The sequence below is a fragment of the Coffea eugenioides genome, chromosome 2 (assembly GCF_003713205.1).
Source record: "Coffea eugenioides isolate CCC68of chromosome 2, Ceug_1.0, whole genome shotgun sequence".
In the NCBI taxonomy this organism is placed as follows: Eukaryota; Viridiplantae; Streptophyta; class Magnoliopsida; order Gentianales; family Rubiaceae; genus Coffea; species Coffea eugenioides.
Genome location: NC_040036.1, coordinates 78,562,851 through 78,577,189, shown reverse-complemented (window position 1 = coordinate 78,577,189; position 14,339 = coordinate 78,562,851). Strand labels below are relative to the sequence as shown.

At 37.7% G+C, this 14,339-nt stretch overlaps 4 protein-coding genes across 4 annotated transcripts; 2 read left to right on the top strand and 2 right to left on the bottom strand.

The window, feature by feature from the left end:
* Nucleotides 1-498: 498 nt before the first annotated feature.
* LOC113762021 (E3 ubiquitin-protein ligase RHA1B-like) lies at nucleotides 499-1,502 on the top strand. The gene has a single exon (XM_027305257.1). It carries the CDS (start codon nucleotides 792-794, stop codon nucleotides 1,338-1,340), a length of 549 nt encoding a protein of 182 aa, XP_027161058.1. The 5' UTR covers nucleotides 499-791; the 3' UTR covers nucleotides 1,341-1,502.
* Nucleotides 1,503-3,339: 1,837 nt separating this feature from the next.
* LOC113763391 (extensin-1-like) lies at nucleotides 3,340-4,436 on the bottom strand. Its single transcript, XM_027307176.1, has one exon. The coding sequence runs from the start codon at nucleotides 4,418-4,420 to the stop codon at nucleotides 3,848-3,850; it is 573 nt and encodes a 190-aa protein (XP_027162977.1). The 5' UTR covers nucleotides 4,421-4,436; the 3' UTR covers nucleotides 3,340-3,847.
* Nucleotides 4,437-4,553: 117 nt separating this feature from the next.
* LOC113763392 lies at nucleotides 4,554-8,875 on the bottom strand. The gene is made up of 7 exons (XM_027307177.1): nucleotides 8,669-8,875; nucleotides 8,492-8,513; nucleotides 5,343-5,399; nucleotides 5,167-5,248; nucleotides 4,930-5,025; nucleotides 4,704-4,828; nucleotides 4,554-4,606 (listed from the first exon to the last, which is right to left on the bottom strand). Exons 1-7 carry the CDS (start codon nucleotides 8,766-8,768, stop codon nucleotides 4,561-4,563), a joined length of 528 nt encoding a protein of 175 aa, XP_027162978.1. The 5' UTR covers nucleotides 8,769-8,875; the 3' UTR covers nucleotides 4,554-4,560.
* Nucleotides 8,876-12,347: 3,472 nt separating this feature from the next.
* LOC113763496 lies at nucleotides 12,348-14,028 on the top strand. Its single transcript, XM_027307324.1, has 3 exons — nucleotides 12,348-12,652; nucleotides 12,958-13,022; nucleotides 13,247-14,028. Exons 1-3 carry the CDS (start codon nucleotides 12,482-12,484, stop codon nucleotides 13,884-13,886), a joined length of 876 nt encoding a protein of 291 aa, XP_027163125.1. The 5' UTR covers nucleotides 12,348-12,481; the 3' UTR covers nucleotides 13,887-14,028.
* The last annotated feature ends 311 nt before the right edge of the window (nucleotides 14,029-14,339 follow it).

The window sequence follows — 14,339 nt, the reverse complement described above, 5'->3', positions numbered from 1 at the left end:
ATGGGTCCATTATGAATTCCCAATTTACTTGCAATAAAAAAAAAAAAAAACAACAATAAATTTTTAAATGGTATATAACGAACGCTCGTTAGTGTGTCTGATTTCTACCCATATACATACATACACTAGCATTTATTTACCCTCGTTATTTTACTACTTCTCTAACTTAGTCCATAGCGTTAACAGTATAGATTTAATGAAATTATTATGATATTTTTATTAAAAAAAATATTTATCATGAACACCATCGATCGGATGATCCTCACAAAAAAAAATTAAAAGGAAAAAGGAAAAGAAAAGAAGCTTCTTGGAATTTCAAAAAAAAAAGAGTAAAAATGCACTAAAAACCAATTATAGGACGTGAGACGCATGCATTAATGCAACTTGCAAGTAACTCCTGTCCCTAGTACAATCATATGCAGCCCCTCTTTATGAATAATAATTAAAAAAAAATGCAGCAGCCTCCTTCCCCTGCTAGTCTAACGGTCAAAGACGCACCTTACGTTCCACGTCATGCCATCGTCTTCCCTCAATGTACAAGGACACATCAGTCACCACCTGTCAGATTACCATCCCTTCCACCATACAACTTAGCTCGTACTCCAATTTAGCTTTATATATCCATCCCTACATTTTGCAGTTTCACACTCAACCCCCCGAGCCCGAAGAAGCTTCTTCATCTCTGTCTCTTTGGCACAGATCATATATATTACGTGCGTTAGAGAAGTGTGTAGTATAAATACGAGACTAATCCGGTCCGGCTTCTTGCTTTCTTGCTCTGAGTTTTCTTAATGGGTTTTCCGGTGGGTTATACAGAAGTTTTCTTGCCAAAAATCTTCATACAGGCACTTTCCATTCTGGGTTTTATCCGGAGTGTCCTTTTCTCTATTTTTAGGTTTCTGGGTCTCTCAGATTTTCTTGAACCAGCTGAGGGGTATTATTTTCAAGAAAACCCGGCCCAGATGCCCCTTACCCCGCCCATATCCGCTATCCTGATCCGGGAACTCCTGCCCGTGGTAAAGTTCTCGGATTTGGTGGCCGGTGCCGGAGGCGAGCCGCCGGAGGAGAGTTGTGCGGTGTGCTTGTATGAGTTCGAAGGTGGAGAAGAAATCAGGTGGTTGAAGAACTGTAAGCACATTTTCCATCGGAGCTGCCTGGACCGTTGGATGGACCACGATCAGAAGACCTGTCCACTTTGTAGGACTCCTTTTGTGCCACGTGATTTGGAAGACGAATTCAATCAACGGCTCTGGGCCGCCTCCGCCTTCGGTAGTACTAGTACTCATGATTTTTACGATGATGATTACGATGACAATCCTACTACTATTCCTGCCTTGTAATTTGAGGCGGCTGCTGCTGCTGTCTCTCTGTATTGTTTTCCCTTTCGAGACAAATACATTTTTGTATATATGAAGCAAAAGCTTTTCCAATTTCTTCTTTTTTTTTTTTTAAATACTTATATGTACTTACAAGTTAGTATACGCTTTTTTGTTCTCCTTTTATAACAGTAGTGCTAATACTAGCCTTCAGCGAAATCATTTCAGGTGACGACTATTAGACACATCTCATATTCATATATCCCCCACTAGGCCACTACTTCTCAAAGGAAAGGAATATTTCACTGGGGTGTTTGGCTTTAACAATTTGCATTTTTTCATCCAAAAAAAATTATAACGTTTTTCTTGATCATATTTTTTTTAATCAACCTTTTACCTTGCATTGTTATGGTACATTAGGATTAATATTTCTTATACTGATAGTGTAGCGTTGGATAAATGATAATTATACAAAATTTGCATAGTTATCATTCATGTGATAATGTATGCGCTGTTAGTATATATAAGATTTAATCCATATATTATCTATGAAACTTTCAAAAATAGCAATTGGGTTCAAGACGGCGGGTACGTAAGTGTCATTTGGCAAATGATTAAATGAGGACGGAGTCCTGCAGTATGCTTGGAAAGATTGAGTAAAGTATCCAATTCATGAACTATTACACCCTCCGAGAAGATAAAAAAAAGAAAAAAAGATTCAACTTTGCTTGAAAAGCGCATTAATAAATATTCAGGAAATTATGATGTTGGTGTTTCTGCGGTGGTTGAGATCTTTATTTTCTTTTCAGTTTGGGGGTTGTGGGTAGTTGAAGATTTAACTGGCCAATAATTGAAATGTGGGGGAGGATAAAAATAATAATAATAAAAAGTACTGATCCACGACATGCCAATCTGAGCCGAGTTCCTATTAATTTACCCACGAGGGAAGATGGAGATTTGAAGTAAGACCAACCATTGACTGTTTGTATTGGCTAACTTTGTTGTGTTGGATGTTATTATCGAACATATGAAAAACAATATGCCGCCACCAAATTCACTGAACCTGGTTTGCCGCCCCATTGATTGAACATATGAACTAGATCCTGTCCTAACGCATTGCAGTGGTGAGAGTAGGACTAAATCTTTCTATTGTTCTTTTCCCTATTTTCTGCCTCTATTTGTGTATCAGCGGCTGTGCTTCAAACAACCGTTGCCCTACATGTATTGTTACCATTGGTAGGCAATCAATTATTTTTCACTTCCAAAGACAATAATATCAATCAATTCGTCATCTTGTGTCAACCAAACAATGAGATGCTTAAGCGGAACCCTGCGTCTATGTACGTCCAAACACCACAAATTCAGGTGACAATAACTCCAAAGTTTACTAGAACTCCAATGAAATAAAAAGGGCAGCAATCGATAGGACTGCAGTAGTGCAGTAACTGTCATGTTTCTAATAATTTCTTCTTTTCGTTCTTTTTCTTTTTTTTTTTTGGGGATCTTCGGTTTATAGAGCTGAAGCTTTGGTTTTTTTTTGGGGGAGACAAAGATACATTAATGCAAATGTGGGGAAATGCATGTTTCTTGATCAATATTAAATTGGGGTCTGTGCTTGATCAATCTCTATCTCAGGAACTGCAACTGAGTACTTTCTCTGCCTTCTTTTATTTGGGTGCGTGAATTTGGGATATGTCGAGGAGCTTAATCGGAAATATCGTCAGCTTTCTTCCTACCAAACGTCAAGGTCACAGTAGAAAGATTCCAAGAGGTTCCACCACCCCTGTCTAAGAATCAGATCTGCCCACAGATTGGTCCCACCGATTGTTACCACTGTATAATAGTATAAGAATTTATTTTTAAGCATTGTGGTTTTTACCATCTTTCTTGTGTTCGCTAGAGATCTGTTCTGTCGGCAGAAGATCAAATTTTCTCAATGATAGTCAGATGCAAGCAAGCACTAAATAATAGAGTATTGTAATTATACCACCATTCGGTACTTTTTTTGGCTGGGAGAGCTACATGAAAGTTAACGAACCAAATTAAACATTCACAATTGCAAGCAATATTCTCTAGAGCACCTGCAGAAAACAACCAAAAAGGAAAATGGCTAGTGGTAGACCTTGACCCGTAAAACATCATGTCAAGCAAACCACTAATCTAAGAATGTGAAAAGGCACCAACTTGCTAGTCGAATGCCTATTTAGTGGCGAAGTTTAAAAAGCAGCAGGATTCTATTATTCGCCTGGAAAGGAGGAGGAAACAGATACGGCGCTGGAGCAAAGTTGGTTAATAGACAAAGTCTGAGGATGCAAACTACAAAGAATCAACTGTCAACGGCTGCAAAATTAGCTGACAGTATCAAATAACCATAGGCACGGTATAGAAAACACAGCTCATGAAGTATAGACAGAAGGAAAGATATGGTATAAATTGATTGTTGATATACTTGGTCATCCAGTAAGGCTTTAAGAGCCAGTTTTCCCGGATCTTACTACCCACATTACCGTCTCAAGTTTTCGATTTACCGTTTACACACGATGACTTGGAGGCGGATGAGCAGCACCAGCAGGGGAATGGCTCTGTTCTGGTGGAGCTTGGGGATGTTCATGAGATTGTACTGGAGGAGAAGGGCCTTGAGCCTGTGAAGGTGAGATTTCTGAAGCATGGGTCGTGGCTTGGGCTTGTTGAGGGGGCTGAGTGTATCCCTCGGTGTGCGAAACAGGGGAAGAGCCTTGGTTTTGTGGAGGTGGTGGAGGGTATACATGGGATTGTAAATCAGGGGGGGAGCCTGGGGCTTGTTGAGGTGGGGGGGAATATCCATAAGGCTGAGGTGGGAAATACCCATAGGGCTGTGGCGGTGGGTAATAGCCTTGGGTAGGTGGAGGATATCCATGGAAATGTGGAGGCGGTGGGTAGTAATTATAATGTGGAGGTGGGTAAGAGCCCTGAGGTTGCTGATGTGGTGGGTAGCTGTAGGCTGGTGGAGGCAGATATCCAACTGAAGGGGGTAAAGAATGATCTATACGGGACATTTGTTGAACAGGAGGCACTGCCATTGTTGCTGCTGCTGCCGATCCAAACTTGCCATCTCTTTTATCCATCTCAGTTTTGTGCTGAGTCTGCACGACAAACTTAGATTAATTTTATAACAAATGCAAAGTGATATCCTTTCGAAAGAAAGAACATGTGAAAAGTTAACAATTGTGAAACAAGCACTTTATGCTGTACCACAATGCCAATTTCAAAGACTAGAGCATCTCATGTATACCTGCATACAGGTGCAAACCCTGACATGAAAAGACAGAGAGAATTAGCAAATGATTTAAAGATTAGCTGAAGTACGCAGCAATGGATAATGAGAAAAAAAATACACCAGTATCATACGAGCAATAAACCATGTCAGCCAGACAGTTCAACATCTGAGCAGCATCTTCAATTTCCTCACTTCCGACAATGCAAGCGATGAGGGAACATATGCAGGCTAGCTGCTGTAAGCAGAACATGAATCCCTAGAATTGAAAATGAAATTTAGTGTAATTATTCCAGGGAAAAAGAAGTGAGTACTAGCAGAGACACAGGGAACCACTAAAAAAAGAGTAAGCAAGTGTACAATGATGCAATTATCACATTTGGTTGTCTGTATATCGAATTCATCTTGTAGCATGAAGCGTGTTGAGGCAACTGAATTCGCAAAGCAAAGAGAAACCTGGAAAAAGGAAAGAAATCACATTTAGAAATAACTATGTCTAGATAGGAGAAGATGGAGATATTGAATGGATACTAGATGTTTAACTGACAAAATAATGTATCAAGGAACAATCTTAATAATAAATCATATCAGAGTCACCTCAGTGCATAGACAAAATTCCGGGCATGTACTTTCTCCGCAATGACCACTGCAAGGCATATAGCCTCCACAGCATGTATACCTGTAAGAAAGGATATCACAAAAGCCATCACAATATCATCCTTCACTTCCTTTCTCTAGATTGTAAGAAACAAATTTTATGGAACATAACAAACCTCGACATATCATTGTAAAGAGCTCGCTTGCGCAGCATGTATGATGCACATGGACCACTAGAATGTAACAAAGAAAAGTTATTAGTGGAAACTAGATACAAAGAATTGCACATGGGAACAAAGCATTGAAAAAAATAATAAATTATCTTAAAAGCGTAGCAGTAATTCAGGCCCCAACCAGTCAATGCAAAATCTTTATTGTCAAGTGTTCCACATCAAACACAGCTTAAACATCAGACTGACCATTAAATTGGATTGCAGAGAATCCTGTATCCTGGCCATCAAATTAAATAGATACTAAGAGAGTAACACGAGGTATATTATGGAAATTATCATGTATCATGAAGCCTGCCTGCCAAATAAGTGCATCGGAGGCCCAGAATTTCAGACACTTGACCAGTAACAGTTTTGTTTTGATTATCCTATTATGATGCAGTTCTCATTTTAGTATTCCAATTCTCCTAGTAGTTTATTCAGCAATTCAAATCCCAGAGGATCTTGACTGAGGGAATATAATCCTTCACTGGATGGGCGATGAGCAATTGACATTCATAACAAGTTAATTAACGCCGGAAGCCATTTTTTGTGATAAGATCTGGTCAAAATGGAAGAGAAACAGAAGCAGAAAAACCATTACTTAAGCTTAAGGGAGGCTAAAACTCAAAGAAAATAGGAACAAGGCCTAAAAAGGACAAAATGTTATTTGAACTCATTCCAGCGGCAAAGCCTTTCACTTCAGGTGCGTAAGTAAGATTAATTGCTTTTACTTATCACATAAATCAGCACATAGGGCAGTCATCCTCATCCAAAGCCAAAAAAAAAAAGAAGGAAATCACCATATTGACATTATTGGATTAGCAGCTGCCACAAACTCTTACTCAGAAACACAATTGCTCAATGTAGTGTACCACAGAGCTTATCTTTCCCCCTTAAATTATAAAAAGGAGAGAATTTCTGTATGTAAGTACAATGTTAAAATCGTGTATGCAACAGATTAATCACTGCTACAATGTTCAGCTTTTGAATTGATTTGTAATTGACCTCATAGGAGTTGAGCCCTCACATTGTTATCCTTGGCTGAACAAATTTGGCATAAGCTCAATTACAATTTCATTCTCAAGCTGAATCTCGTCTTGAAGTTCTATTTAACAAGCTTGAGCTTAGTTTATATGCTTTGACCTTCACATCCCTATCTCCCTTTTTTCTTTTTTTTTAAAAATTTCATATTATCTGCCCCATTAACACTTAACTGGAGAAAGTATAATATAACCCACAGTGCATGTTGATGATATTTTTGTCATGTTGCATACAGATCAATTAGATGCATAATATACATAGCCGAGTTCATGCACTGAAAGATTATCTGAACATCAAGTTTGAGAAATTTTGAGTTAGCTATTATAGCTCTTGTTCTAGCTCAGGAAGTTTAACAACCCTCAATCTTCAAATCCAGCTCAGTTGTCATCAAGCTCAACTGAACCTGACCAAAGTTATGTGTCAATTATAAAATCACTTCTGTTTACAAGACTCTCTTGAAACCATGCATCCGTGTCCCTGAGGCCACAGATTCTAGTTCTTAAATTCTTTAAGTGACAATGAGGACATCATCTATCAGGACAAAGTTAATGATTTTGTATGGCACTTTCCAACAATGCATTCACTTTCTCAAGTCTAGCAGCTTAGACATCTGCCAGGTCTAAATGCTAAGGCATTAACAGACTTAACCAATATCTAGAAAATGGTAAAACAAAAGACAGATTTCAAGAATCCACTTCTATGTTTGACATGATAGACCTTACACATCTAGAAGTTTATGGCATGCCTTGGATGGATAAAGTACTATTTGTATAGCTTGAGAACTTCATGGGAGTTGGTAATAGTTCTTAATTGCTATTCTAACCTCCATCTTAGAAACTATGAGAGTATTTACATTTTCAATCTACAATTAATGATAAATTATGAGGAAAAACAGCTTATCCTACAGCAGACAAAATTTACCAACCTATGAAAAGATTGTATTCTATGTGCTTGAAATATTCAGTTTGGCATGGCTTATTTATACTACTACCAGATGCTGAAGACAGATGTAGCCGTCTTAACAACATGTATAAATCCTCGAGGATGAATGTATCAGGGGGAGGGATAGGCACCAGAAGCATTGAAAATTTTATTTTTGCTCCCTTAACTTATAAAAGCCTCCATACTCTTATCCCAAGTCTTTGCTATTATTTCTATTACACATGACACAGTATTTACACAATCATTTTCAATTGATTCCAATAAATGCTCATCCAGTTACATACTTCCCTTTTGTTAAAATGTCTTTCCACCAATCACTGTTCCACTTCTGTATTTTGGTCTAGACAAAGTACAGCAGATACATAAGAATGCATGTTATCTCCTTTCAACGACACATGAAGCAGTTAGATCCACTTGCAGCGAAGTTCTGAACTTGAAATTCCAATTTGTGTATGAAAGAAAAAACTAAAAAATAAGAATATTGTTTTTTAGAACTAAAGTCTGAAATTTAGAGTGATTGAATTATCACACTCAGTGCCCGAGTATCTTGAAAAGCTAAGCCAGCTTCACAAGCTAGGCGCTAAGTTGTTCCAGTCAATACACTGTTATCACAGCCATTTACATCTTACAGAATCATATCACTGCACCCAATATCGGCACAGACAAGAAATGAGAAACCGAGAACGGAAAACTCTCATGGTTACTGAAGACCTAAGGAATGAGATAATGATCGTCCGATCTATAGCTTTATTCTCGTTTAAATTCTAATTCAAGCTATCACTATTGCTAAATCTTAAATTCGTGAAGTCTTCTGTGCAATCCAATATTCAGTATCAAATGTCATGAGAAAAAAAATTTGAGATTTTCCGCCTACATTTATTTCCTTGTTAAAAGGCAAGAATTCAAGATTCAATCCACATTTCCTTTACTTTTCCATCCTTTACTACCTCGCAGAACAACAAATGAAAACGAAAATGCAAGACGTAAAAGTTTTCTATTTTTCAAGACATTTATAACCAAAACATTAATCACATTGACCAGCGATAAAAACAAATAACAATAACCGAAAAAAAAAAATTATAACACTCCAGTAAGCATGGATTGAAGAACTAGAGAATTTTGGAACTCACCAGAAGAACGCGAAACAGCAAACTGCAAAAGATTAAAACATGTATCAGAAAGTCAGCCGTTCGGAGATAAACCAAAACGACGAGGTTTTACGTAGAAAACGAAACAATGCAAGTCCGGACGAGAAATCAAACACCATAAGAATGCGAGGAAAATACAGAGAGAAAATTCGAACGTACAAACAGGATCTGCCGCAGTGGCGTTCAAGAGATCGGTGTGCCAATGGTTCCGATACTGCTGACGCATCTCCATTTTCTCTATCTTCGCCTGCATCGCCATTTTCTTCTTCTTCTCCCTCCTCGTCCTCGTCCTCGAAGATTTAGGCACGTCTAGCGAATTGGCTTCCTCTTCCTTCTAGTTCTGGCTAGATACTGTACATCATAGAAGGAAAACGACGAACAAGGACAACTTAATTGGGTAAGAGGACTTGAGGAGGGGTATATATATGTATAGGTTCTAGTGTGGGTCCCAGTGGTCAAATAAAACCGGCGAAATTAAGAAGCTGTATTTACTAGTAATAGTTTAAAAAATCTTAACGACTTTTAGTTTTGGTGTTAAGTTTAATGGTTTATGGCAAGCAAGCGGGGCAGCACGGTTTAGACGGGGAACTGGTGGTGGGACCAATTGATTATGTTTATGGCCCCCACCGATGGATGAGGAGACAAGCGCGAATTCAAAGGCATTTTCTTTTTCTTTTTCCTTTTTTTTAAAAAAAATTTTTTACTCGGATTGCCCAGAAGGTGCTACAGCGTTAAGCCGCCACATTCCGCATGTTGTCACGTGACCGGCATCGGAAATATGTGACGTCAAATAAATTAGTACTACTACTACCACAGCTGCGCTGCTGTAAAATTGTTTGGAATAACCATCTAGAACGTTCGCCAACTTTTTCATTGGGTAACTAATAAGTACTACAAAGAAGATATGTACATGGGATTAACCGACGAGTAAGTACTACTAACTTGACTTTCTTTTACAATTTTGGAAATTGAAAAACCATTATGTATATTTTGCCCCAACTTTAGTGTCTATTTGGATTTTGCACGCGAGATTTATTGTTGATACTTCATACTCTGAAAGTTACTGTAAAAGATTATTTGAATATTTTTCATAACTTTAAGCGGCCAACTATTCAAAGTAAATACCACGGATGCAAATTGATGACAAGAAAATGTGCAATGTGGTATTATGTGTTATGATAGCAAACTAGTACTGTCATATTTTGGAGTCCCTCTCTAATGAAAAATAATAACTAGAACGAAAGTCCTGTATACTTATATATACGGGGTATCGATTCTACTTTGAAATCAAGTTGTATTATTAGTAAAATGGTTGCTATGTTAATCTCCCATCATTTGGTACCTCATGTCCGAACTTAAAACATTTGCTACGTACTCGATGTGTTAAGTTCTGATAATTGATATAAATCGACAAAAAGCCTAATAAAGTGATTGAAAATCTGTCAAATATTGTCTTATACTTAATTAGTGAAATTCAAAACATATGGCGCTAAATTGTTATTTTGCAAACTTGAGGGACTACAAATATCAAAATTGAAACTATAAGGACTATATTAGTTTTTTCTAAAACTTGAGCGATCGAATTGGTCTACATCAAATTGATATGGAACTAAAATGCTTAATCCCTTTAATAATTCTCATCGAGACCTATCTATATGCATCTTATATATGTCGCATTATTTGTTAACGTGCGTATACATTATATATGTAACATTAGGGAGCAAATATATATATATATATATATAATTATTAAGGGGCCAAAAGTACATAAACATAAAAAGTTTAAGGGCCGCACAAGTTTTTTGCCCTACATTAATTAATGGAAAGTATTGTCCTCGTATAAAGCTTCAAGGACTCCATCTTGTGAAAGTCTTGTTCTTCTCCTGGACATGATTTCTCGCACAATCAAAAAGTTGTTTTACCTATTTAAGCCATGTTGTTTTAGGTTTACTGTGTTAATTTGGGTGCTGCCTTTCTTGATCTTCCAAATCCCGTTTCTCTATGAAGTGTTCCTAACGATTTTTAAACATAAACTTTTACTATTTCCTTTAATTCAATAGTTTAGTTGTATGACATGAATTTTTCCCTTTTCCCTTTTTTAGGTGCTTCTTTACATTATAATCTTCCAAATTAAAATATAGCAAGTGTAATAAATTGCCTCGATTTGATAATCTATGACTGCCACGTGTCTTTAGTTTGTCAATTTAGAGTAGCTATATAGATTATGCAACCTAAGGTACATTGATATGAAGTGCCCAAAAGAGATGGCTTTCAAGTAGAATAACCAATTTTCTTGCATTTATGTCGTACATTCTTGTGAAATATAAATATGTATGGTTGCATATGCTGTTCCAGATTGGCCATTCACTACATTAAAAGATAACTCAAAAGTGGAGGGTCACTTTGTAAAAGAGAAGTATGAAATGATTCAGAAAAAAAAGTATTGAAATTAAAAGTCGAGAAAAGTACAAAATTAGCAGGATATTCAAGCGAGTCAATTCGGATGTATATAAAGGCAAAAGTTATCTTATACATCCTTAATTTGTAGGTTTTTCTATGTTTTAAGAGCGGGATATGATGTTTTAACGTGCTATATGCTTAATAAGAACAAGCATTGAAAGTACGTTTTAATTATTTTGAAGGGAGAGAAGCGTGCACTTTTCTTCTTCTTTTTTTTTTTTGTAAGAGAAAAGGATACAAAATTATGGTGCTAAAACTTTTAAGAAAAAGAGGGTAGCTTTTCAATTTTCAATTGTAATTAGTTTAAAGAAATTATCTTTAGCTACAAATTCGAATAGAACCTAAGTGGTTCTTAATGCGTACTTAAATTTGATGATAGAAGGATAGAGTAAGGTAAAAGTCATATGCCGGTTTAAGGTCCATGGGAGCACCTTCCTGTCACCAATTGGGTGGATGAGTGTTTCTTGTGGGTCTTCCTTAGATTACCTTCGGGTCGCTCTTTCGAGTTACTCCCATGTTTGTTCTAATTGAGTGTGTGTGTGTGTTTCTTTCCGTTGCTGGAAAAAACAGGACATAACATACCTGACAAATTTATTTTCCAAAAATCACATTATTGTCATTGGACAATATATTGGCAAGATTTCATCATACACTCAACAGATCAAACATAAATATTTACACAACCTAGTGATATTATTTACAGAACAGCCCAATTTTATTTTATTTTTTTTGTTAAGGTTTACCTCTTAAAGGATTTGTGATCAAGATTAAGTTTTCTAAATCGAATTTCAATTTTAATGATAAAAAAAAATCAGGGATACGGCATAATTGAAAAAAAAAAAGAAATAAATGTTTCATACATACAAATTTTAAAGAGTTGAGACGCCAAAGGCCACAATCCATTCCACGTAACATGTACCCAAAGATACTTCCGTTGGAACAACTTTGACCTGTCTTCTGTCTTCCATCTCAGCTTCCCACGAAGCCTCTGCAAATACTAAAAAATGCAGGGATGTAACTCTAAAGCAAGAGAAAATATCAAACAGATAAAGGACCCAAAAATCAATTCCAAATTAATCTCTCCTCCCACATCTGTAACATCTGCGCTCCACACCAAGCACGCACACAGAGCCAAGGGCCAAGCAAGTCTCATCATTCATAGTATTTAAAAAGAAAACCCCCCAAAAAATATTTTTTTAAAAAATTATCTATTAATAATAATAATTATAGAAACACATTAATTACATTAATGTATACTAGATTTTTGGATCTACTTCGATGGAGTGGAGCAGAGGGAGAGAAGGCCTGCAAAAAACAAAGAACCAAACAATAGTCGTGTGCTAACTATTGTTGCCCTCTTTCTTTCTTTCTAGTTTCTATCCCGTCGCCCTTCTCTTTCTCTCCCCCAAAAAGAAAGTACAACAAAACGAAATAAAACTGCCCTCCTCCCAGCCCCAGCCCCAGCCTCAGCCTTAGCCTTCTCATTTCATTTCCTCCTCTACATCTTCGACCATGCGAATCAGAAAACATGCAAAAATTTCCCCTCTTTTATACGCTTCTTCGTCTCTAAAACCCGGCACAGTTATCCAAACCCACGTCTGCCAGCTCAACCAGTCGCCATGGGATGTCATGACCTTCCCTCCACCAGACCCATCTACGCTTCCTCCACCTCCCGCCTTTCTGGTTAGTTTCTGAATCTCTCCTTCTTACCATATTCCACTCCAATAATCACACGCCGCAGATCCATAACAGCGGCCCTCTCTATTCTTTTCTACATTTTTACTTTTTTTTTTTTCTCCTTGCCTTGCCTTCTGGGTCTAGGGTTTTCTCCAAAACTTCCGTTAGGGTTGTTTTTGAAACAGTAAATCCCACCATTTCTCTCGTTTCTTAAGGTTTAGATAGTAAATTTGTCTTGCGGATCTTCTGCTTGTTGCTTTTTATTCCGAGCTGATACATGCTTTCGCATTTTCTTTTTAATGCCTTGGCAGGTCGATAAAGATCACAGCTATTTTCCAAATGGGTTCTTCTCGGATCACATTGCAGCTGACCAGAGGTTAGTTTTATGCCCTTTTACGAATTCGAATTAATTTTGGAGATTGTTTTAGCATTTTTCGTTTTGCTAAGGAAGGAATAATTAGGGTTTCCGTTGTCCGATGCCAAATCTGCAATATTTCCAAATAGCGTAAATTTTAGCTTTGATGATTGAAAATTTCAAACTCAACTCGAGCGTTTTGGTCGCGTTTTCATCGGTGGGGTTTTCGTGAATTATATTCTCAGACCTGGGCCCAAGGTGAAACTGGACGATATCGCGGCCGGGGGCAAGTTTGAGCAAAAGGAATCATTAAGGTCGAAGAAAGAAGAAGAGGATGAGGTTTTCGACTGCAAGATCGACGGAAAGGGCTGGCAACGCAGGAAAAAGGTGAAAAACGAGCAACCCTTTTGCCAGAGACACTTAGCTCCTCAACCTTCGGCTTCGGTGAAAAAATCCGAGAGTGGCCGCCGGGCTCGACCCAAGAAACCAGCATCATCGTCGAATCCTTACGAGTTTTACTACTATTCGGGGTTCGGACCTCGGTGGGGGAAGAAAAGAGGTGCTGCTGCTGCTGCTACTGTTGCTGCTATGAAAGAAGAACCCTATACGAGTCACGATAGTAGCAGTGAGAATACATCAAGTAGAAACAACAACAGCAGCATTATCGAGGTTGATGCAGCTGAGGGGCCTAATACTCCTGAGCCTAGCGTTAAATCCTCCCCTTTTACCTCTCAATTTCATAAGCAAGTACTCGACTATGTTGAGGATGATGATGAAGACGATTACGATAACTACAGCAAACTTGATGATGACGAAAATGGAGAAATGGGAAGGAAGAGAGCCCGGAAGCCGATTAAGGCTAGGTCTTTGAAGTCTCTAATGTGAGTGAGAGGAATAATATGCTGCTACATACCCAGCAGCAGAAAAATAGCATAGCAAGTTTGTGTGTTAGGTCTTTGTGTTGTGTGTTATATGTAACTTATGGATTATCGTTCTCTCTTTTTTTTTCTCTCTCTCTCTTTTCTTTTAATGCTTTTAATTTTTTTTTTTTAAAAACTCATGGGAAGATTTTAGACTTTGGGTATTGATGGTTTTACTAATTATTGTTGTTGTGTTTTGATGAATTTTTTTTAATTAATTATATATTAAAAAAAAAGAGTTATGGGTAGTGACGTGTTGTTGTTGGATGGGGGTAGAGTAGGGTGTGCAACGTGGGTGAGAATAGCGTCCTTCGTGACTTGGGATTTTCTTGTCTGTGCTGTGGGTGAACCCTGCTTGCAGTTCCAACTTAATCTATTGCAGCGGTTGCCTTTTTCACTGACGCCGCTCTCGTGCGGT